We start from the raw sequence: 26,714 nt of genomic DNA, 5'->3' as shown, positions 1-26,714 counted from the left end.
AGGGGGTTCATATTAATGAAATCATACAGTATCTATCCTTTTGTGTTTGGCTTATTTCGCTCAGCATTATTTAATGTCCTCAGGGTTCATCCATGTTGTCATATGCTTCAGGACCTAATTTCTCCTTAGTGGTTCATGATACTCCATCATATGTATATACCACATGCTGTTGATCTGTTCATCTCTTGATGGACACTTGGATTGTTTCCATCTTTTAGTAATTGTGAATAATGTGAGCATCGATGTGCAAATGTTTGTTCATGACATTGCTTTCAGCTCTTCTGGGTATATACTAAGTCTGGGTATTCCCACGTCATCGGGCAACTAGATATTTAGTTTTCTAGTTTTCTTCATGCATTTTTAAAAATTTCACTACATTCCTATCCATTACCTAATAATTCATAATATTATTTTATGTCTATTTAAACTTTATGTGAATTATACCATATCCTGCATGCATTCTGTAACACATTTTCATTCAACATGATTTTGAGATTCAGCCATATTCTTGTGTCCCCAGTTCATCCATTTTAACTGCTACAGTTTCCTGTTGTGAGTTTATCAGAATGTATTAATTCCTTCTCCTATTGGTAGACATTTGTTTTCAATTATTTGCTTTTGCAAATAGTGTAGTTAAGAACATTGTTGTACATGCTTCCTGGCATACGTGTGCATGATTTTCTAAGGAACATAATGAGGCATGGATTTAAGATCAAATTGTGTGCACATCTTCAACTTTATTAAATTTGATTAATTGCTCTCCAAAGTTGCTATAAATATCACTCCCTGAGGCAGCTACCAGAATTCCCATGGCTCCATGTTGAACCAGCACTAATGTTTATTAATTTTTAGCTACCCTGGTAGGTATGAAATGGTATGTCATTTTAGTTTGGATAGTTGGGTATTAGGAAAGACATTAAACACTAAGCTTTTCACCTTCCTCTAAAATGGGAAGACTAGAAAGAGCAAGTTTGGAGGTAAGTGAAGATCTTAAACATAAGTTTAAGATATTATTTTAAATCCAAATGGAAATTCTACATGTCATCTTAGAATATATGAGTTTGGCATTCAGGAGAGAGATGGGTTGGAAATATAAACTCATGAATCATTAATGATTGTATAGTTTAAAGATATAAGATTAGGTGTAATAACCAAGGAAGTAAGTGTAAGTAGAAAATAGATACAGGGATTGAGTCCTGGGGTATCCATATAATTAAAAGATCAGAGAATTAAGCAATAAACAAAGATGTAGAAAAAAAGACATAGAAAACAATGAAGAAAGTATTCATGGAAGAGAAGAAGGGTGATTAGCTATATCAGATGCTGCTGATCATATAAGCACAAGTAAAATTCTGGTACTGTATATCTTATGTCATGTATATGAATGTATGTACAGCTGCTCACCTTTCTGATATCAGTTTTTATCACCCACTGAGCTTCCACTCCCTTCCTTACAATCTGCCATTGTTATTTTAACTTTTGAATAATTTTACTTATATCTGATGTTACAGGAAAATCCAAATCCCCACATGACATTCCAGAAAGTTCCACGTCCAACAGAAGGATCCCATTTACGAGTTCATATTCTGCCTTTTCCGAAGATTGATGAAGCCCGGGTTCAGGAATTAATGCAGGAAAATCTTGCTAAGAACCAGAATGTACCGCCTGCTATGCGAATGGAAAAGAAATGTGTTGTACCAGCAGGTCCCCCTGTTGGTATGTAGTTATCTGTCTGTCTGTCTCTTTGTTTTAAAACTAAACTTTTTATCAAAATATAAAATGCAAAAGCAAAAGTGCATTAGCCATAAGTGACCATCTTGATGAATTTTCACAAAACAAAAAAACTCATGTAACCAATACCGAGATCAAGAGTCAGAAGATTATCAATACCCATAAACTCTGTTCCATTCACTGTACCCTACAAAGAATATCAATTAAGCTAACTTCCATCACTTTAGAATCATTTTTTTAAAACAGCTTTATTGAGATATAATTCACAGACCATAAAATTTATACTTTGAAAGGACACAATTCAGTGGGTTTTGGTATATTCAGTTATAACTAATTTCAGAACATTTTTCATCACCCCAAAAAGAAATCCCATACTCAATAGCAATCATTTCCCATTTCCTAACAAAACACTGCCCCACCCCAGCCTAGGCAGTCAGTAACATGATTCCTTTCACTATAGATTTGCCTATTATGGACATTATAAATGGAATCATCTAATATGTCATTTTTTGTGACTGACTTCTTTCACTTAATATAATGTTTTCATGTTTCATCTATGTTATATCATGTATCAGTACTTCATTGCTTTTTTTTTTCTTCTTTTTTACGTGGGCAGGCACTGGCAATTACAGCATGGCAGGCGAGAACTCTGCCAATGAGCCACTGTGGCCCACCCTTCATTGCTTTTTGTAATATGGATATATAAAAATATATGCCACATTTTGTTATCCATTCGCTAGTTGATGGATAATTAGGTTGTTTCTACTTTGGGGCTATTATGAAAATGCTGCTCTGAATATTTGTGTATAATTTTATTTTGTATATATATGTTTTCAGTTCTCTTGGGTATATACCTAGGAATGGAATTGCTCAGTTATATAACTCTAAAGTTTTGAAGAATTGCCGGACTCATTTCCAAAGTGACTGTACCATTTCACGTTCCCACCAATAATGTAGGATTCCTTTTTCTTCACAGCCCCAATGCTATTGGACACCTTTTCATTTGCTTATTGGTCATTTATATATCTTGTTTGAAGAAATGACTATTCAAATCCTTTGCCTATTTTTTTTTTTTTTTGCATGGGCAGGCTCTAGAAATCGAACCCAGGTCTCCGGCATGACAGGCGAGAATTCTGTCTGCTGAGCCACCGTCACACCACCGCCTTTGCCTATTTTTAAAATAATGTTTTTATTAGAGAAATTGTGCACTTACAGAAAAATTATGTAAAAATATGGGGTATGCCCGCACCCATTATTAATACTTTGCATTTGTGTGGTACCATTGTTACAATTGATTAAAGAACATTATTATAATTGTACTATTATCTGTAGTCCATAGTTTACATTAGGGTTCACTGTTTGTGATGTACAGGCCATTTATGTTTCTTTTTTTGAATTTTTAGTCTAGTAACATATATATATATAACTTGTAATTCTTCCCTTTAACCACATTCAAATATATAACCAAGTGGTGTTAATTACATAACAGTTATGCTACCATCACCACCATCAATTACCAAAACTCTTCTGTCACTCCAAACAGAAATTCTGTTCTAATTAGCCATTAACTCCCATTCTCTATACTCACCCGATCCCTGTAACCTGTATTCTAGTTTCTAATTGTATGAATTTTCCTATTGTAATTATCTCATATCATTGAGATTATACAATATTTATCCATTAGTCTCTGGCTTACTTCACTCAACATATCTTCAGAATTCATCCATGTTGTCACATGTATCAGAACTCCATTATTTTTTTATACCTGAATAATATTCCATTATATGTATGTGCCACATTTTGTTTATTCACTCATCTGTTGTTTAAACAGGTGCAATTTGGATTGCTTCCATCTTTGGGCTATTATGAATAATGCTGCTGTGAACATCAGTGGGAAAATATCTATTCGAATCCCAGCTTTCAATTATTTTGTATATATATATCTTGAAGTGGGATCACTGGATCATATTGTAATTCTATGCATAGCTTTCTGAAGAACTATCAAACTGTTTTCCACAGCAGCTGTATCATTTATATTCGTACCAGTAATGAATGAGTATTCCTACTTCCCAACATCCTCTCCAACTCTTGTTATTTTCCTTATTTTTACTAGTAGCTATTCTAGTAGGTGTGAAATATTATCTCATTGTGGTTTTGACTTGCATTTTCCTAATGGCTAAAGATGTTGAAAATCTTTTCAAGTGCTTTTGGGCCATTTGGAGAAATGTCTGTTTGAGGCTGTTGGTTATCTTTTTTTTTCCGTTCGTACAATTTCATGTATTAGATATTTGTAGCATTTACAAAAAAAATTAGTATTTAACTTGTAGGGTTTAAAGAATTATTATTATTTTTAACTTTTTTATTGTATAATATAACATAAATACAAAGCAAAGAAATAAAAAGCAATAGTTTTCAAAGCACTCTTCAACAAGTAGTTACAGGACAGATCCCAGAATTTGTCATGGGCTACCTTACAATCCTCTCAGATTTTTTCCTTCTAGCTGCTCCAGAATATAGGAGGCTAGAAGGCTTAAGTATTTTTTAACATCACAATCAATTTTTTTCTTTTTTTTTTTTTTTTGTGAAAAATAATGTATATACAAAAAGCTATAAATTTTAAAGCACAGCACCACAATTAGTAGAACATATTTCGGAGTCTGACACAGGTTACAATTCTACAATTTTAGGCTTTTACTTCTAGCTACTCTAAAATAATGGAGACTAAAAGAGATATCAATTTAATGATTCAGCATTCATATTCATTTGTTAAATTGTATCTTCACTGTATAACTCCACCATCACCTTTGATCTTTCTATCCCATTCTTTAGTGGTGTTTATGCTATGGCCATTCTAAATTTTTCATATTGGAAGGGTCTGTTACTAATACAGGGTAGATAGATAGAACTATCTGATTTTCTGGAGAGGCTGGGCCCTCTACATTTCAGGACCTGTCTGGACCAGGGACCCACCTGTAGGTTGTAAGTTTCTGGAAAGTTACCCTAGTGCATGGAACCCTTGTGGAATCTTATATATTGCCTTAGATGTTCTTTTAAGATTGGCTGGAATGGTCTTGGCTGGGGTTTGGCAGGTTATGATAGTGTTGGGTAGCTGATGGCTGGTTAGCTGATGGCTGGGGGTAAGTGGCCGTACTGAGTCAGTCACACAGACACAGAGCACACAGCACACAACTCAGGAGACAACCCTCAGGGGAGAGTGGAAGGCATCCACTTTATTGAGGAAGTGCACAGGCTTATATAGGCTGGGAGCATGCAGGGACACGTGTCAGGCTGGGATTGGTCACCGTTGTTGCTAGGGTGGAAGGCAGATTTCTGGGATTGGTCACTGTTGTTGCTAGGGTGGAGGGCAGATTTCTGGGATTGGTCACTGTTGTTGCTAGGGCGGAGGGCAGATTTAAGGTCAGCCATTTTGTGTTGCCTTGCATCAGCTGCGGCAGTCATGTTGGTAATATTTTATGGCTTCTCCATCATGATAGGTAATAAGATCTAACTGAAGCTTACTGTTCTACTGCAACTGAATAGGGATTATTCTGCCTTTATGAAATGGGATTTTGATTAAAACATGGCTTTTCTAGGGTACATACATCCCTTTAAACCAGCACACTTGCATAAGAGCAACCTCCAGAGTAGCCTCTCAACTCTATTTGAACTCTCTCTGCCACTGATAACATTATTAGTTACACTTCTTTTGGCCCTTTTGGTCAGGATGGAATTGTTGATTCCACGGTGCCAAAGCCAGATTCATTTTTGGTTATCTTTTTTTTTTTTTTTTTTTTTTTTTTTTTTTTTTTTTTTTTTTTTAATAATTTTTTATTAATTAAAAAGAAATTACAAGAAAGAAACACAAACATCCGTAATATATACTCATTCCATTCTACATATATAATCAGTAATTCACAATATCATCACATAGTTGCATATTCATCATCATGATAATTTCTGAGAACATTTGCATCAATTCAGAAAAAGAAATAAAAAGGCAACAGAAAAATAAAATAAAAACAGAAAAAGAAAAAGAATTTTTACATACCATATTCCTTATCCCTCCCTTTCATTGATCGCTAGTATTTCAAACTGAATTTATTTTAACATTTTTTTCCTCTATTATTTATTTATTTTTTTTCCTGAATCTACTATGTGCTTTTATTTTTTTATCCAACTTTAAAAATTTTTTTAATTAATCAAAAAAAAAGAAAAGAAATTAACACAACATTTAGAAATCATTCCATTCTACACATGCACTCAGTAATTCTTAGTATCATCACATAGATGTATGATCATCAGTTCTTAGTACATTTGCATCGATTTAGGAAAAGAACTAGCAAAACAGCAGAAAAAGATATAGAATGTTAATATAGAGAAGAGAATTAAAATAATAATACTAATAAAATATATATATATATAAAAAGGAAAAAGAAAAAAAACAAAACCAGAAGATACAAACAAACAAACAAACAAACAAAAAACCATATTTCAGGTGCAGCTTCATTCAGTGTTCCAACATAGTTACATTACACTTAGGTATTATTGTGCTGTCCATTTTTGAGTTTTTGTATCTAGTCCTGTTGCACAGTCTGTATCCCTTCAGCTCCAATTACCCGTTATCTTACCCTGTTTCTAACTCCTGCTGGTCTCTGTTACCAATGATATATTCCAAGCTGATTCTCGAATGTCGGTTCACATCAGTGGGACCATACAGTATTTGTCCTTTAGTTTTTGGCTAGACTCACTCAGCATAATGTTCTCTAGGTCCATCCATGTTATTACAAGCTTCATAAGTTTAGTCTGTCTTAAAGCTGCATAATATTCCATCGTAGGTATATGCCACAGTTTGTTTAGCCACTCGTCTGTTGATGGACACTTTGGCTGTTTCCATCTCTTTGCAATTGTAGATAATGCTGCTATAAACACTGGTGTGCAAATGTCCGTCTGTGTCTTTGCCCTTAAGTCCTTTGAGTAGATACCTAGCAGTGGTATTGCTGGGTCGTAATCCATTCTGCCATTCTATGCCTTTTGATTGGGAAATTCAGTCCATTACCTTTTAGTGTTATTACTGTTTGGATAATATTTTCCTCTACCATTTTGGCTTCTGTATTATATATATCATATCTGATTTTCCTTCTTTCTACACTTTACTCCATACCTCTCTCTTCTGTCTTTTCGTATCTGACTCTAGTGCTCCCTTTAGTATTTCTTGCAGAGCTGGTCTCTTGGTCACAAATTCTCTCAGTGACTTTTTGTCTATAAATGTTTTAATTTCTCCTTCATTTTTGAAGGACAATTTTGCTGGATATAGAAGCCTTGGTTGGAAGTTTTTCTCTTTTAGTAATTTAAATATATCATCCCACTGTCTTCTAGCTTCCATGGTTTCTGCTGAGAAATCTACACATAGTCTTATTGGGTTTCCCTTGTATGTGACGGATTGTTTTTCTCTTGCTGCTTTCAAGATCCTCTCTTTCTCTTTGACCTCTGACATTCTAACTAGTAAGTGTCTTGGAGAACGCCTATTTGGGTCTATTCTCTTTGGGGTGCGCTGCACTTCTTGGATCTGTAAATTTAGGTCTTTCATAAGAGTTGGGAAATTTTCAGTGATAATTTCTTCCATTAGTTTTTCTCCTCCTTTTCCCTTCTCTTCTCCTTCTGGGACACCCACAACACGTATATTTGTGCGCTTCATATTGTCATTCAGTTCCCTGATCCCCTGCTCAAGTTTTCCCATTCTTTTCCCTATAGTTTCTGTTTCTTTTTGGAATTCAGATGTTCCATCCTCCAGTTCACTAATTGTAGCTTCTGTCTCTTTAGAGCTACCATTGTAGGTATCCATTGTTTTTTCCATTTTTTCTTCTTTGTCCTTCACTCCCATAAGTTCTGTGATTTGTTTTTTCAGATTTTCTATTTCTTCTTTTTGTTCAGCCCATGTCTTCTTCATGTCCTCCCTCAATTTATTGATTTGGTTTTTGAAGAAGTTTTCCATTTCTGTTCGTATATTCAGCATTAGTTGTCTCAGCTCCTGTATCTCATTTGAACTATTGGTTTGTTCCTTTGACTGGGCCATATCTTTAATTTTCCGAGCGTCATCCATTATTTTCTGCTGGTGTCTGGGCATTTGATCAGATTTCCCTGGGTGTGGGACCCGGCTGGTTGAAAGGTTTTTCTGTGAAATCTCTGGGCTGTTTTTCTTTTCCTGCCCGGTAGGTGGCACTCGTGGCGCTCGTCTGTCTGCGGGGCCCACCAGTAGAAGATGCTGTGGCTCCTTTAACTGGCCAGTCCGAATCTTGCAGTCAGCCCGGGAAACCGCGCGTGGAGGGGGTGGATCGCCGGCAGCCGTGGCTTGGGGGACTCCGGTCCAAATTGCCCAGCTGGCCCGAGACGCCAAGCGTGGCGGGAGGGCCCCACTATCCAACGTTCCCACTCAGACCGGGGAGCCACGTGCGTGGAGGGGACCCCAGTCGCCAGCCGCTCCGGCCGGGAAAACGCACGCCCCTTGGATATCTCACCGCAGCGGATTCTCCCTGCCCCTTCAGCCGTTCCAGAATGGGGTACGCTGTCTTTTTGGTCTCTGTTGTGGCTCCGGGAGCTGTTTCGTATTGTTTCTGTTTCTTTAGTTGCTTTTCTGGAGGAGGAGCTAAGACCCGCGCGTCTTACTAAGCCGCCATCTTCTCCGGAAGTCCCATTTTTGGTTATCTTTTAATTGGGTTGTTTGTCTTTTTATTTTGAGATATAGGATATCTTTATGTATTCTGAATATTAAACCTTTATTGGATATGTAGTTTCCAAATATTTTCTCCCATTCTGCTTTCATGATGATTCCTTTGATGCACAAAAGTTTCAAATTTTGATGAAGTCCAATTTATCTCTTTCAATTTCTTATGCTGTATTAGTCAGGGTTATCAGGGAAACAGAACTAATAGAGGTGAGTAGGTTTTATATGATAAATCTACTCTAACATTCCAGTCTCTCTAAGCCTTTGGATCCCCTTATCTATATTATACCAGGGTGCTTTCTGGCATTTTGACTTTAGGCATTGTAGGTGAACTTAGGTCCATGCTTCAGCTAAATACTCAACTGTTAGAGCCCTTTTTAACCCCTTGAGCTAAAATACTGAGTCCAAAATCTTATTTATTGGGCTCTTAACAATAAATTAAGCCTGATCCAATTGTACATTCCTTTCATTGATTTCCCGCATTTTAAACATCCATTCCCACATATACTCCTCTGATTTTTGTCTGTATAAATAGGAAAAGTCATCCAGTTTATTTGGAGTGTAGTAGACCTCACCTTTTGGGGGCTTAGGGAGCTCAGTCTAGTTATAGTTCTGGAAGAAAAGGGAGATGGCAGGGTGGATCATGAGCGGAATTAGCAGTGTCTTGCAAGCCAGCTACCTCAGGACATTCCATTGCAGTTTCATCTGTTGAAACAGAATTAATCTCTTCAGACAGGGGTATGAGGGCTCTTTCCTAAGGGGGTACGGTTGCAGGTTTCTCAGGTACATTAAGATTTATCTCTTCAGGTGGAGAATAGTTGTGTGATTCCCCAGGGAAGACTGGATATCAGGTGACTGATTCCTCAGGAGAGACTGGAGGTTAGGTGGCAGATTCCTCAGCAAAGATTTATCTAGCAGAGAAGATAGCAGAATTTAGGATTTCAGTTTCCTCACCAACATCATTATCAGTCCACATATCCTTTTTCCAATTTTCAGGATCCCATTCCTTTCTAATCAATGCCTTCATTTTTAAAGCAGATACCATACAAAATTGGAAATTCAATTTATATTGTAATTCAGTCAGTGAAACTCTAGGTCTGGTTTTCAGAAAGTCTGTGGCTATAAGAAAGAAGATGTTGTCATTCCCCACTCCCCCGCCCCACCCTGGGAACACAGAAATTTTCATATCTTTTATGTGAAAATGACACTTAAGCTGGACATTTGGAAACTTGATCTCATCCTTTTCTTTTAAAACTGTATCCAGAATATTCAGGAACAACCAGTCAACTTCCTTATACTTCTTAACTCCAGAAAACTGTTTTAAGGTATCAAACACACTGTCACCCAGAGCCTTGCCCCTTATAAGCATTTGAGTTGCCATATCCATTGGTGATACTTTGCCTATCTCTATTGTCAGTTCATGTCAGGGACTATAAGTGTCACTTGATCATTGGAAATAGAGTCATTAGTACCTTTGAATCTAATCAAGCTGGAGAACCGATTCCTGAAACCCCAGAACCGACTCCGAAATCTGCTCAAGTTTCTGTTTCTCAAGACCATTCCCATTACCAGGATTAACATAGCCACGAGTAGATACACAGAGACACACACACACACATATATATACATTTACACATATACATATAGTATAAATATTATGAGATTGATGATAGGAATAGGCTCATGCAAGTGTGAGGATGAACAAGTCTGAATTCTGTAGGGCAGGCAGCAAGCTGGGCACTCAATGAAGGTTTTTGATGAATTCCATATGAAAAGCTGGCTTTCTGAAGTAGAGATGGAAATTCATCCTTTTTACTGCTAAAATCATCATTTCACCCTTTAAGGTTGTCAACTAATTGGATGAGACTTATCTCATTGCTGAAGGCAGTCTCTTTAGTTGATTTTAAATATATGAAATCAGCTTACTGATTATTTAAATCCACAAAAATATCCTCATAGTAGCAGTCAAGCATCAGGCTTACATTTGCTTGACCAAACAGTTAACACCATCACCTAGCAAACCTGACACATGAACTTAACCATCACAGAAGCTTTTAATGTAAAGTCTAAGAAACCGCTGTCTAACACAAGATCCTGAAGATGCTTCCCTAAGTTTTTTCTAGGAGTTTTATAGTTTGAAATAGTTCATGCCTATTTAATAGTTCTGGTAGAAGGACTGAATTCTAGAGCTTCCAACTCCTCCATCTTCCCCCCCCCAAACAAAATCTGAAGGAATTCCATGTTGGCCTTATATCCTAAAACTTTAATGAATATATTAGCTCTAGTGACTTGCTTCTGTATTTTTCAGGATTTTCTATATATAGGATCTTATAATCTGCAAAGAGGGTCTTTTTTGACCCGTTGGTTATTTAAGAATGTATTGATTAATTTCCATGTATTTGTGAATTTTCCAGATTTCCCTTTATTATTGATTTCTAGTTTAATTCCACTATCATTGGAGATGATATATGATTTCCATACTTTTTATTTTATTGTTATTCTTTTTTTGACTTAACATATGGTCTATCATGAAGAATGATTCATGTGCAATAGAGAAGAATGTATATTCTGCTGCTGTTGGTTGGAGTGTTTTATATATGCCTGTTAAGTCTAGTGGCTTATAGTATCGTTGAAGTCTTCTATACCTTATTTATCTTGTTTCTAGACAGTCTATCAATTATTGAAGCAAAGTATTGTAACCTCCTACTATTAATATAGAACTCTGTGGTTTTTTTAAATTTTAATTAAGAAATCATCATACACACCGTTTCATACACAGTGTACAATCAATGGCTCACAATATTGTAACATAGTTGTGTATACATCACCATGATCATTTTTTAGAACATTTGCATCACTCCACAAAAAGAAATAAAAAGAAAAAACACAAAACTCATACTTACCATACACCTTACCCTCTGTTCTAGTTTGCTAGCTGCCGGAATGCAATATACAGAAACGGAATGGCTTTTAAAAAGAAGAATTCAATAAGTTGCTAGTTTACAGTTCTAAGGCCCAGAAAATGTCCCAATTAAAGCAAGTCTATAGAAATACCCAATCAGAGGCATCCAGAGAAAGATACCTTGGTTTAAGAAGGCTGATGAAGTTCAGGGTCTCTCTCTCAAGTGAGAAAGCACATGGCAAACAGGGTCAGGGTTTCTCCCTTGGTTGGAAGGGCGCATGGTGAACCCGGAGTCATCTGCTAACTTTCTCTCCTGGCTTCCTTTCATGGAGCGCCCCGGGAGGCGTTTTCCTTCTTCATCTCCAAAGGTTGCTGGCTGGTAGACTCTCTGTTTCTCGTGGCTATGTCAGTCTCTGCTCTCTCAGAAATCTCTCTCATTCTCCAATATGTCTCCTCTTTTAGAGAACTTCAGAAACTAATCAAGATCCACCCAAATGGGTGGAGACATGTCGTCACCTAATCCAGTTTAACAACTACTCTTGATTGGGTTACATCTCCAGGGAGATGATCTAATTACAGATTCAAATATACAGTATTGAATAGGGATTATCCTGCCTTTACAAAAAGGGATTTTGATTGAAACATGGCTTTTCTAGGGGACATGCACCCTTTCAAACCAGCACACCCTCCCTCTCATTGACCACCAGTATTTCCATCTACCCAATTTATTTTACCCTTCGTCCCCCTATTACTTATTAATTTTCATCATTTTTTTTTTTTACTCATCTGTCCATACCCTGGTTAAAAGGAACCTCAGACCCAAGGTTTTCATAATGACACAGTTACATTATAAACATTATATCTTCATACTATTGTCTTCAAGAATCAAAGCTACTGGGACACACCTCAACAATTTCAGGTACTTCCCTTCGCCACTCCAATATACCATAAACTAAAAAGAAATTATCTGGATAATGCATAAGAATAACCTCCAGGATAACATCTCGACTCTGTTTGAAATCTCTCAGCCACTGAAACTTTATTTTGTCTCATTTTTCTCTTCCCCTTTTGGTCAATAAGGCTTTCTCAATCCCTTGATGCCAGGTCTCAGCTCATCCCAGGATATCTGTCCCATGGTTCCAGGGAGATTTATATCCCTGGGAGTCATATCCTACATAGCAGGGAGGGCAGTGACTTCACCTGCTGAGTTGTCTTAGAAAGAGACAGCCATGTCTGAGCAACAAAAGAGGTTATCTAGGGATGACTCTTTTTTTTTTTTTTTTTTTTTTTTTTTTTAAAGGAAAGACAGAGAGAAGGAAGGAAGGATAGAAGGAAGGAAGGAAGGAAGAAAGGGAAACATCTTTAAACATTTTCTTGTTTTTATTGTATTCTGTTTCTCCGTTTTTGTTACATGGGCTGGGGCCGGGAATCGAACCGAGGTCCTCCGGCATAGCAGGCAAGCACTTTGCCCGCTGAGCCACCGCGGCCCGCCCGGGATGACTCTTTAGGCCTCATTTTAAGTAGGCTTAGCTTATCCTTTACAGGAATAAATTTCATAGCAGCGAACCCCAAGATCAAGGGCTCAGCCTATTGATTTGGTTGTCCCCACTACTTGCAAGAATATCAGAAATTTTCCAAATGGGGAAGTTGAATATTTCCTCCTATTTCCCCTGTCCCCCAAGGGGACTTTTCAAATACTTTTTTATTCACTGCCCAAATTACTCTGGGATATACCAGGGCATCACATTAATCTGGACAAACCAACAAAATCTCACACCCTATTGAAGAGTCCAGGTACTTATGGTATTCAACTAAACCGACCATACAAGTTAAATTAGGAAATGCACTACCCAAAATATAAATTTTGCACCAAATAAACATCTCTCCCTTTAGTCTCACATAGAAATTGAAGTTTTAAAATATAGACGATATCATTCTTTACCCTATATTCTGATATACCTTAGTCCTATCGAGATCAGTTTCATTCATATCTCTAATCAAAGTCTGATCACTTTTTCAACTTTTTAAACGGTTCCTGTATGAGATACTGCTGACTTTCATAGCTTCAGAACTGTAACTCTGGGTCTCGTGTGTCACATAAATACCTGAGGTTTCTGGGAACAACCATGTTATATACAAAGAGCTTATTATCTCAGAATTTAGAAATAACAGTTATACCTCCTGAATATGTGTGACTGCTATAAGAGCTTATAATTTAGGACCCTATACACTAGGCTCCAACCTGATAACCCATGCTCTCGACTTTGGTGCACCGAATTTTTATATTATAGTTAGTCCATATCATTGAGGCATGATAATATTTGTCTTTTTGTTCCTGACATTTCATTCAACATCAATTCCTTAAGGTTCATTCACCTACATGCATGCCTCATAATTTCATCCCAGTAGTCCATTGTGTGTATATACCACAGTTCCCCCTTCCAGTCCTCAGTCTTTCTACCCTTAGGCCACCTCCATTCGTTGTGGACCAGGAACACTATGCCATAAACACCAATATGCAAATACCCATTTGTGTCTCCACACTCAGTCCCTCCAGGCTTTTCAGGATCATATGGCAACCCCACCTCCAGCCTCCTGTGGAACCACCATACTGCCCTCCAAGGGGCTGCACCACTCAGTTTCCCTACCAACAGTGAATAGGTGTATCTTTTTCTTTGCATTTTCTCTAGTACTTGTTTCTTCCTGTTCATTTTTAAACAGTTTTATTCACACAATATAATCAAACCTAAGTGTTTAGACATGCTTTCACCACCATACTCTATGTGAAGACATTTCCTTTTCTTCTACAAAGAGCCCATACCCCTTTCCCACACCCCCACCTGCTGACATTTTGTTTTGGCATAATGCCTTTGGAAGCATGTTACAATATTACTATTGGCTATAAACCCTAGCTTGCATTGATTGTACTTTTTCCCATATACCATCTGTTTTCAATATCCTGCAATATTGACATTCATTTATTCTCCCTCATGCAAAAATGAATTTTAATTTGTACATTTAATCATCATCGTTGTACATTCTAGGCATTCCTAAGTTATATTGTCACAGTCTTTATCCTCTTTCTTTCTGCTTTCATACATGCCCCCAGCCCTTCTTCCTCTATCAGACTCACATTCAGCTTCATTCAGTATATTTATATTATTGTGTTATAATCGGGTAGTATTGTTCTATCCATTTCTGAATTTTTACAGTCAATCCTGTTGCACAGTCTGTATTCCTTCATCACCAATTGCCCAATCTCTACCCAATTTCTATCTCCTGATAACTTATGTTCCTTTTTTATTTTAGCTTTTAAAAAGGAAATTTTATTAAGTAGTAATTTGCAGTTCTAAGGCTGTGAAAATGTCCAATCTAAGGCATCTAGGGAAAAATACCTTGGAACAATGATGTTCAGGATTTCTCTCTCAATTGGAAAGGCACATGACGAACATGGCAATGTCTGCTAGCTGTCTTTCCCCATTTCTTGCTTCATGAAGCTCCCCCGGGGGTGCGTTTTCCTTATTCATTTCCAAATGTCTCTGGCTGCGTGGGCTCTCGTGGTTCTCTAGCTTTTTCTAAAATGTTTCCTCTTTTAAATGACCCCAGTAAACTAATCAAGACCTACCTGGAATGAGTGGAGTCACGTCTCCCTCCACTCAAAGGTTAATACCCACAATTTGGGGATGTCACATCTCTGTGGAGATTATCTTATCAAGTTTTCAACCTACAGTACTGAATAGGGATTATAAGAAAAGGCAGCCTCCACAAGATGGATCAGGATTAAAACATGGCTTTTTTAGGGTACATAGTCCTTTGAGACCAGCACAGGGACCTACTTTCAGTAGTTAGAGTTTGTTAATTAATTCCCCAGTTGGAGCTTGGTTGAGCTAAACCCTTGTTGCTAGTAAAGTCGGTTTCCTTTCCCCTTGGGAAACTAGCCTGCCATGTCCTTGTGGAAGGGGTGCCAGTATCCTTGGCTTGAGGGACTTACAGTTCTCTGTGGGGTTTTAGCCAATCTTCTTGGTCTGAACTGGTGTATGCTGTGTGTCCAGTCACTGATGTAGCCCAGCCATTGCTGTGTATTGTTCCTGGCTATTTCCTTGCCATGCTGGAGGACGATCTAAATTCCACACCTCACTAAACTGCTATCTTGCCCCTTTCAGTACTCTGCTTTTCCCTTCAAAACTGTCAGTTTTTATTTCATATATTTTTGGGCTCTCTCATTAGGTGCATATTTATTTATAGTTTTATCTTCTTGTTGAATTTACCCCTTTATCAGTTTATAATGACCTTCTTGGTCCCTCATAACAGTTTTTCACTTAATATATATTAGTATAGCTCCCCAGCTCTGTCTCTCTCTCCCTCTGTCTTTTTTTTTCTATTATTTGTATGGTATATTTTTCATTCTTCTCACTTTGAGCCTACTTGTGCCTTTGAATTTAAAGTGAATCTCTTGTAAGCAGCATACAAGTACATCATACTTTTTTATCCATTCTGCCTTTTACAATTAAAGAAACTATTGATATTGCCGGGCCTTCTGCTATTTTTCTATTTGGTCTGTGTAAGTCTTATGCCCTTTTTGCCCCCCAGTTCTTCTGTTGGTGCCTACGTTCATATTTGATGTGTTGTTGTGTAACATTTTGAGTACTTTCTCATTTCTTTCTGTATCATGTTTTTCATGTGTTTTCTTTTTGGTTACCATAGGTCTAAAATTTAATAGCCTAAATCTATAACATCACATTTGATTTGTTATGCACTAAATTCAATAGCATACACGTATACCATTTGAATACCCCTCCATCTTCCCTCCTTTTTGTTAGCTCTATTACAGATTATGTTTTTATACATTGTGTGTCCAAAACCATCAATTTATCTCTACATTTTATGCATTTGAATTTTAGAACATGTCATAAGTAAAAATTGGAGTTACAATAAAGAAAAATAAAATAAAATAAAATAAAATTGGAGTTACATACCAAAAAATGGAATACATTTGCACTGGAATTTATAATTACCCATATAGTTAACTTGACTAGAGGTCTTTGATGCTTTATGGTCTTCAATCTACTGTCTAGTGTCCTTTCCTTTCAGTCTGAAGAACTTTCTTTAGTTTCGCCTTTAGGGCAAGTCTAACAGTGATGGACTCCCTTAGCTTTCAGTTACCTGGGACTGTCTTAAATTCTCCCTCATTTTTGGAATACATACTCACTGGATATAAAACTCTTGTTTGGAAATTGTTTTCTTTCAGCACTTTAAATATTTCATCCCATTGCCTTCTTATCTCCATGGTTGCTGATGAGAAGGAACTTAATCTTTAGGGACTTCCTTGCACCTAGCATGTTCTTTTCTTGCAGTTTGTAGAACTTTCTTCTTGTCCATGTCATTCTACAGTTTGACTACTATGACTATGGAACATTCTTTTCGAGTTTAATCTGATTGGAATAAATTGAGCATCTTGAATATGCATATTCATGTCTTTTATCAAATTTGGGAAGTTTTCTGCCATTATTTTTTGAATATTCTGTCCCTTTCTTTCTGGAACTTCCATCATGCATATATTGATATGCATTCTAATTTGATAGCTGCCTGAATGTGATATACCAGAAACAGAATGGCTTTTAAAAAGGGGAATTTATTAAGTAGCAAGTTTACATGTGAAAATGTCCAAATTAAAGAAAGGCTATAGAAATGTCCAATCTAAGGCATCCAGGGAAAGATACCTTGGTTCAAGAAGGCTGATGACATTCAGGGTTTCTCTCTCAACTGTAAAGGCACATGTCAAATGTGGTGATGTCTGCTAGCTTTCTCTCAGGCTTCTTGTTTGATGAACCTCCCCCAGGAGCATCTTCCTTCTTCATCTCCACATGTCTCTGGCTCTGTGGACTTTCAGGGTTCTTGTGGCTCTCTAGCTTTTTCTAAAAATATTTCCTCTTTTAAAGGATTCCAGTAAACTAATTAAGACCCACCTGGAATAGGTAGAGTCACATCTCCCTCTACTCAAAGGTTAATACCCACAATTGGATGTGTCACATCTCTATGGAGATAATCTAATCAAGTTTCCGACCTACAGTACTGAATAGGGATTAAAAGAAACGGTCGCTCCCACAAGATGGATCAAGATTAAAACATGGCTTTTCTAAAGTACATAATCCTTTCAAACTGGCACAATTCTGAACAACCCCTTTCAACCATAGTATTATGCCCTTTATTTTTGTAGCTGCTGAAGGAGTTTAATTTATATGTGCTATCTTCATTTTCTTTTACCAGTTTCAATAATGGATAAAGTGACAACAGTTTTCAATAGCGCACAGAGACTGGAAGTTGTAAGGAGCTGCATCTCATTCATATTTGAAAATAAAACTTTGGAGACTGAAAAGGTAATAAAATGCTTTTTTTCCCCAAGTAAGCATTTATCATCACTCTTTCATTTTACAACTGGCCTTTCCTCAAATTCATCCCTTTTCCCTGTAAAATCTTCTTTCATTGTTTTGATCATTTTAAATGAATAGTATCTAAGATTTAAAACTGTAAAGTAAGTTTAATTATATGACTACCAGAGAAATATTGATAGTAATGTTGTATTTTTTATTTTAAACATTCTTCATTCAACCCTATTTGGGTATATTAGTTTGAAAATTAATATTTTCAATATAATTGTATTTATTGCAAAGAATCTAGTCAGAATATATAATGGATTATAGAACCTATACTATTCAATAGTATACTATTTATACATCTTAATGCACATTTTCTTGCCTCCTTCAATAGAACAGGCTGAATATAATGTGACCTTTTCTTGATGACTCATTGTCATAGTTCTGAACATCTATTAAAAGGATGCATGCACCAGCTTTTGTCCACCCTAAGTGACCTCAGTTTCTTTATGTTTTGAGTTGGGGGGTTTTGTATTTTTTCTTGTTTCCATTTTTTCTTCTGGGTAAAATATAAATTTTCTTTTACTTTCCTTGCTTTCAGCTTTCATTCTGTTCCTTGAACCCTCCTAAAACAGTGTCATACCCTCCCACTCTCAGTCTTCTCCCCTCCTTCTAACTTGCCTCTTTGTTTTGCTTTTAGGGTTTACCAAGTTAAATAAACTTATTTATGTTAGTTAAATAGGCCCTAAATGATGAATTGGAGGAGACGTTTTTATGATTAAAAGAGTTTTAATACATAAGCCTAGAGACTATTTTTGTTCCTCTAAGTCCTCTTACCTAGCTATTTTTCTCCCTCTCTCCCTCCCTCCTTTCTTTCTTTCTCTATTTTCTTTTTCTTTCTTTCCTTCCTTCCTTCCTCCCACCGATCCTCCTTTCTTCCTTACTTTCCTCTCTCCCTACTTTACTCTCTTTCTTTCTTTCTATATTGAAATGGTAAGAGATTGTAGAACTTTCCAGTTATAAATGAAAAATGAATAGCATTTAAAAAGCTGACCGGTTTCAAAGTATGAAATGTCCTGTGTTTCTTGGCATTTTTAATTTCCTTTCTATTCCTGCCATGGAAAATTGACCAGGTAGATAAAGAAGATGTCTAAATGTCTAAGGTTTAGACTCATGCTCTGAAGCAGTAGTTTGGTAACCAAAGTTTTGATAAAATGTTTAAAAGAGGGGAATTGAATGATTTTTCAATTTACCACATACACTAATTCTACTTATTTTTCATGCTGTCTAACAAATACAAATAACAACAAATAATCTGTTTTATAATTATTCTTAGTATCAAAACAATTCTTCTCTAGGAATTTAATTCTACTAATAGCTCTGTTAAATGGCTTGAAAGATACACTTGAACTTTCAATATGATGTTTGAAAGTAATTTTTTTTTCCAGTGGTACGTTTTGGTCACTAGCACCTCTTTTATCCTCAGACACTTCCTGCTGCATTGAGAGCCCTAAAAGGAAAAGCAGCAAGACAGTGTCTCACAGATGAGCTGGGTTTGCATGTCCAACAAAACCGGGCAATATTAGACCACCAACAGTTTGACTACATAATAAGAATGATGAACTGTACTCTACAGGTAATTTTTAGTTCTTTCACATTATTCCTCTTATTTGAGAATACTTTATTTTTTTTTTTGGCCCAGGAGATTCAGAAATTACTAATCTCTGAAATTCTTGAGCCTTCCACAGCTAATAGGATGAAGAGTCAATATCTATACAGTTTTTGTCATAGATACTTATTCATTATTGGCATAAATAATAAGAGTTTTTCATTCATTCTTTGTTTTCACTTGAAAAATATATTTTACTTGCTCTCTAGGAAGACTTTGAGAAAATGAACCTTATCTTTAAAATATTTAGTTATGTTTTACTTAATGTTTGTATTCATGTCAACCTTTTTCAGTCAGTTTTCATTTGTGCTGTTAAGGTAGAGGGCAGTGAATGGTGGATAATCCAAGTGATAAATGAATTACTGAAGTATTTATAAGCACTTTGTGTGTGTTGAGCACACAAAACAAATTTCCAGTTGGCTTCAAAGTATATTTATGATCTTATAGAAATAAACTTCCCACAAAATACTGAAGACCCAAATTGGAAGAAGCAAATAGTCTGGTTACTCCATCCCATCTTCCTTGTTAGATGTTCTATGGCATAGTCATTGTTCTAGTTTGCTAGCTGCCAGAATGCAATATACCAGAAACGGAATGGCTTTTAAAAGGGGTGATTTAATGAGTTGCTAGTTTACAGTTCTAAGGCCGAGAAAATGTCCCCATTACAACAAGTCCATAGTAATGTCCAATCAAAGGCATCCAGGGAAAGATACCTTGGTTCAAGAAGGCCGATGAAGTTCAGGGTTTCTCTCTCATCTGGAAAGGCACATGATGAACACGATCAGGGCTCCTCTCTCAGCTGGAAGGGCACATGGCAAATACAGCATCATCTGCTAGCTTTCTCTCCTGGCTTCCTGTTTCATGAAGCTCCCCGGGAGGCATTTTCCTTCTTCATCTCCAAAGGTCGCTGGCTGGTGGACTCTTTGCTTTGTGGTGCTGCAGCATTCTCTGCTCTCTCCGAATCTCTCATTCTCCAAAATGTTTCCTCTTTTATAGGACTTCAGAAACTAATCAAGACCCACTCAGATGGGAGGAGACATGTCATCCCCTAATCCAGTTTAACAACCGTTCTTAACTAAATCTCAACCAGGGAGATGATCCCATCACAGTCCCAAATACACAGCATTGGATAGAGACTATTCTATCTTTAAGAAATGGAATTTATATCAAAACATGGCTTTTCTTAGAGGGCATATATCCTTTCAAACCAGCACAGTCATATTCTCTACAAATGATGGAAAAATTATTTCTCAAACTTTTTGCCCAAGAAGAAAATATAAGATTTCAAAGACCATGTATGGGAATCCAAAGAAAGTAAACAAAATACATGTTAAGTACTGGTAAATTGGAAAGTAAGAATTACAGGATATAATTAATAATGAAATTATGGATAAAAGAAGGCCTGAATAAGTGGAAAGTTATATCATGTTTATGTATTACAAGACTCAATATTATAAAGATATCAGTTTTCCTCAAAATACCAAATCAATAGGCCAAGGCCTCATATGTTGGGGTTTGTTCATATGAAACTTATCCCCGCAAAGATTAAGTCAAGCCTACTTAAAATTAGGCCTAACAGTCACCCCCAGAGAACCTCTTTTGTTGTTCAGATGTAGCCTATCGCTCTCTCAGCCAACAGGGCAAGAAAACTCACTGCCCTCCCCCTGTCTACATGGGACATGACTCCCAGGGGTATAAACTTCTCTAACAGCATGGGACAGAAATCCTAGAATGAACTGGAACTCAGCATCAAGTGATTGAGAAAACCTTCTTGCCCGAAAGGGGGAAGAGAGAAATGAGACAAAATAAAGTGTCAGTGGCTGAGAGATTTCAAACACAGTGGAGAGGTTATCCTGGAGGCTATTCTTATGCATTATATAGATATCCTCTTTTTAGTTTAAGGTGTATTAGAGTGGCTACAGGAGGTGCCTGACACTGTAGATCTGTGTTCCAGTAGCCATGTTTCTTGAAGATGATTGTATAATGATATAGCTTTCTAATATCATTATACATGTGACTGTATGATTGTGAAAACCTTGTGTCTGATGCTCCTTTTATGTACAGTATGGACAGATGAATAAAAAATATGGATTAAAAATAAATAAATAAATAATAAGGGGAACAAAAAAATAATCTAGAGAAACAATATGATTCCCATCAGAATCCCAGCTGCAAAAGCAAAATCCCAAGGATTACCAGCACCTTCTTGAAGGAAAGCAACAGAGTGTAGAATTTTATGTTGTTAGATATCAAAAATTAGTTTGAGTATAATAATTAAGATAGTGTAGTATTGGCAATAAATAGAATAGACTAAAGAGCCCAGAAACAGACAAACACACATATTGAAATGTGATTTGTGACAGAGTTGGTATTTCAGATCGGGATACAAAGATGGTACAAAGATGGGTAATTCAAGAAATGGTTCTAGAACAACTGGATGACCAAATGGACAAATGTGCGCATACTTCATACCATGCACAAAAATCAATTCTACATGTATGAAAAGCCAAACTCTAAATCTTTTTAAACACAATACAAAGAATATCCACATGACTTCAGGTTAGGGAGAGATTTGTTTAACAAGTCACTTAAAGTGTCAATCAAAAAAGAAAGGATTGACAAGCTTGATTAAGTTAAAACTAAGAACTAAGAACTTCCGTTCATTAAAAGATACTATAAAGAAAGTAAAAATGCAAACTTCAGAATGAAATATGTTTGCAAAGCATATCACTGTCAATGAATTAGTACTTAGATTATAAAGTACTCCTATAAATCCATAAGAAAAAGAAAAAATAAACCACTTGTAAAATAGGCAAAAGACAAGTATCTCAGTGAAAAGGAATGTAGAGAAAATGGTATATGTCAGTAAATGTAGAAAAAAATGGTATAGGTCAATAATTGGAGAAATGAAAAATAACTTACAACTTAAAACCACAAGATAGCATTTTACACCCCCTATTTGACAAGAATTTAAAAATGTGATAGCATCAACTGTTGTCCGAGATATAGAACAAATGGAATACATAAATACTGCTGGTGAAAATGTAATTGATACACCCACTTTGGAAAAGAATGTATCTTTATCTTATAAAACTGAATATGAACATACTCATTGACAGTCATTCTACTTCTAGAGGACCTTTTACCCATAGACGTCCGGAGTATGCACAAAAATAGCAGCATTGTTTGAAATAGTAGAAAATTGGAAACAGCTCATATATCAACTAGCAGTAGATGGTATAAATGAATTATGATATCTTCTTATAATAGGAAGAATATTTTCAGCATAGAAAATGAATGAATTGCAGCTACAAGGAACAACATGGTTGAATCATAAAGAAAGTACTTTTGTGTATATATTAAAAGGCAAATAAAAATAACTTACACATATCTTAAGTCTTAGGGTACCACTATTAGATTATTTTGCAGTGCATATTAATCTTCACAAAGGACATTCAAGAAGATATCTTTCTCAGAAATTCTAACTTAATATCTGCAGTGATTCAGTCTAGCATCAAAAATGAAACCTTGTAATAAACACTTTTTAGGTTGTATAAGGGAATTGACAATGTCAGTGATGATTCACCTTTACTGGAATTTTATTCTAGTTGAAAATATAAGAGACTAGCTATAATACTTTATAATAGCCAAAATTAAAAGTAACTTAAATTCACCATTTGATGCTTGTTAAATCTATCACAGTACAACTTTTCTTTGGAATACTATTCAGCTACTAAAAAAAAGGTACCTCTATATGTACTGATATGGGAAAACTCCTACTATATATTACTAGGTAGGCAAAAAGAAGTTATATAAGAAATATAATATGATTCTGTTTTGACCTAAAATTGCATGTATATACATTTGTTTGTGTGTATACATATGTGTGTGTACATATATTTATATATATATGTTGTGCACATCACAGTAAAAGTCTATTTACCTTAAATCCTTAACAATGGTTATCTCTGGGAAATAGGATTAGAAGAATTTTTACTTTTAATTTTAAACACTTGTTTTTTTAAAATACATGCATATACCCCCCACCCACCCATACATAGATATATTTATACATACATATGTATTTAAGTTACATAAAATATATAACAACCATACCTTGCTTTTATAATTAAAAAAAGATTCTCATTTTTTTAAAAAGGAAATATTGACCCCCCCTTTTCAGAAGAATAAAAGATAATGACTAAAAGCCACATGGCTTTTGGTACTTTCCTGTTCTAGAGAATGAAGGGGTACGATTAGTAGACTGAGGTCTCTGGAAGCCCTAAAGTAGGTAATTCCCTGAATCCCCAATTAGTGATGATAAAACTACACACTGACTATTCTAGGGGGCTCTTTTCCATTAGTAATTTCTGTGCTGTTTATTAAACTAAAGAACTAAGTAATAAGGCTTTTTATAAACTTAATTTTAAAATACTCAGTAGGTCACTTATAGACTAGCCATGTACCCTAAGAGTACAAATAGTTTTCTTTTTCATTTGAATAATCATATTTCTGGAAAAAGGGGGCATAGATGATTTTTGTTCCTTTCAAACACACGTGGGTTAATGGGCTCTTATAATACTGTATTTCATATATACATAAAAATAGATCCTGTGCTTCATTCCAGCACATGCTGTCATTTAAAATTATATAAATCTCTTTCTCAGTTATAAATGGACTCAGATGTGATATTTTTATTTTAATGTGTTATTTATTGCCAACTTGGGATGTATTAGTATTTATGTTCTAGTTACAACAGTATACTTGTGGGGATTTAACATGACATTCTGAACATTTTTTACAAAAGCATAGAATTTCAGGTCAGAGAATCCAAACATCTGTGTTTGTGTTTTATGAAGGAAATATTAGTGAAATGAACTAATTGTTAGATAGGGCTTCGATTTTAGTAATTTTTGTTTTTCCTGACCTAGAAGTTATTTTCTTTCCTGTCCTCGATGGGAAATTAAATAGAACATCAATACTGCCAAGGGGCTATTTGTTTATCAGTTTCTTTAGATGTCAAGAAAACTTTTTAAAGCTGTGGTTTAGAGTGGTTATAGATTATTCTAATTTATTGCCATCTAATTTCAAAATCTCATCAGATTTTAATATTTTTTTATAACTACCTCCCCCCCAGATCATCACCTTAACTATTTCTATTTTAGCAGTTATAGTATTAAAACCTTTTAGCTGTCAAGATTTTAGCTAAGCTCTTTCATTGTGAATTCTAATGTCAAAATCCAGGAAATTCTCCATTTCCAGCATTAATATAGAATACATGGTATGAGACCCTCTCAGTAAAAGAGACATACATCTTAGAATTTTTAAAAAAACATAATTTTTGATACATTATATCCTCCTGTCCTAGTTTGCTAGCTGCCAGAATGCAGTATACCAGAAATGAAATTACTTTTAAAAAGGGGAACTTAGGGCGGGCCGCGGTGGCTCAGCGGGCAAAGTGCTTGCCTGCTATGCCGGAGGACCTCGGTTCGATTCCCGGCCCCAGCCCATGTAACGAAAAACGGAGAAACAAAATACAATAAAACAAGAAAATGTTTAAAAAAGATGTTTCCCTTTCTTCCTCTCTTCCTTCCTTCTATCCTTCCTTCCTTCTCTCTGTCTTTCCTTTAAAAAAAAAAAAAAGGGGAACTTAATAAGTTGCTAGTTTACAGTTCTAAGGTGGAGAAAATGTCCCAATTAAAGCATATCTATAGAAATGCCCAATCTAAGGCATCAAGGGAAAGATACTTTGGTCTAAGAAGGCTGATGGCATTCAGCGTTTCTCTCTCAACTGAGAAGACATATGGTGAACATGTGACAGTCTGCTAGCTTTCTCTTCTGGCTTCCTGCTTCACGAAGCTCCCCGGGAGGCATTCTCCTTCTTCAACTCCAAATGTCACTGGCTGGTGGACTCTTTGCTTCTCATGGCTATGGCATTCTGCTGTGGCTGTCTAGTGGCTTTAAAAAGGGACTCTCCAAAATATTTCCTCTTTTAAAGAATTAATGGGTGGAGTCACAACTCCATGGAAGCTATCTGATCAAAAGTTACCACCCACAATTGGGTGGGTCACATCTCCATGGGAACAATCAAAATGCTCCCAGCCAGCAATAGTAAATGAGGATTAAGGGACATGGCTTTCTGGGGTCCACCACAGATTTAAACCAGCACACCTCCCAAGAAGAAAAGGAAATCATCCTTAACATGCCTCTCTATCTCTCTTCTTGAGAAAAAGACAAAGGAAACCAAAGCCCTAATCATTTGATATCGGGAAAACCAGATTTGTGGCCATAGTTAAGCCCTGGCCCTCATTACAGACAGCTGGTTGAACTTAACAGTTTCTTTGCATTAGGCAAAAAAGTTAAATTTCACTTCAAGCAAATGGAAGAAGAATAAAGTAATCCCTGTTTAGTAGCATGGCTCTCACAATTACCTCCAAAAGAAGCAATTATAAATCCTTTCTGGAATAATGCATCCTCAATTTTGGTAGTCGGGATTCTCACAAGTTAAATTCAATGAGATATGAACTCACAATTAAAAAATGAAATACATAAGGAAATGAGCTAGTATGAATTAGTATCTAAAGACTAGATATTGAAATTATACAATTTGAATATAAAATAATTAAAATGTTTAAATTAAATATTAAATACAAAGTCAGCAAAAAACAAGACATTAACAAAAATGATCAGGTAGAGGGATTGTGGGAAGATGGCAGAGTAGGAAGGTCCAGTATCTCCACCAGAACAGCTATTAAACAGTCAGGAACTGTCAGAATCAGCTGTTTCAAACTCCAGATTCCAGTTGTACACTGTACAGCATCCAGGGAAAAATGGGAGGAGAAACTGGTAAATTACAGCAAACACTATGAATTTCTCTTCTATGCACATGGACACTGGTACCCTTCTTCTACTCTTGCTGAAGCCCACAGTAGGGTCAGGCCCCTGGCACAGCTTTCTTGTGCCATAAAGGGACATAAAAATCCACTTACCCAGGATCTGTCTGGGTTACACAGATATCTCTGATCACAACTTTTGATTAGTGACTTGGGATCACTGGGGTCCCAACTCTGAGGGCAGCTATTGTCCCAACCCACCCCGGACAAGGACAGTGGAGGAGACACTACTCACTTTCTCAGAGCTACAAAAAAACAGTCAATTGAAGGACTTCCGGGAAGTTCAGGAAAGTGCAGCTTTGGGTAGCTGTGGAAGAAGCTCCTGGCCCTCTTCCTGTTGCCTCGCTCAACCCCTTCCCAGAGAAGTTTGGAATCAGCTGGCACTCACTTTGTGAGTCCCTGACCTTGTTTTGGTTGGGAAAGA

The 26,714-nt window shown here is 36.3% G+C and overlaps 1 protein-coding gene across 7 annotated transcripts in view; it reads left to right on the top strand.

The window, feature by feature from the left end:
* SBF2 (SET binding factor 2) overlaps positions 1-26,714 on the top strand; it is a 685,303-nt gene that overhangs the window by 423,008 nt on the left and 235,581 nt on the right. For all 7 annotated transcript variants that reach the window (XM_077113970.1, XM_077113972.1, XM_077113966.1 and 4 more), the window contains 3 exons: positions 1,512-1,716; positions 17,622-17,731; positions 19,215-19,364. In XM_077113970.1, the coding sequence (XP_076970085.1) occupies positions 1,512-1,716; positions 17,622-17,731; positions 19,215-19,364 (465 nt within the window). The remainder of the gene's footprint in view (positions 1-1,511; positions 1,717-17,621; positions 17,732-19,214; positions 19,365-26,714) is intronic.

The sequence above is a fragment of the Tamandua tetradactyla genome, chromosome 8 (genome assembly GCF_023851605.1).
Source record: "Tamandua tetradactyla isolate mTamTet1 chromosome 8, mTamTet1.pri, whole genome shotgun sequence".
Lineage (NCBI taxonomy): Eukaryota > Metazoa > Chordata > Mammalia > Pilosa > Myrmecophagidae > Tamandua > Tamandua tetradactyla.
This window is presented reverse-complemented; position numbering and strand designations above follow the sequence as displayed.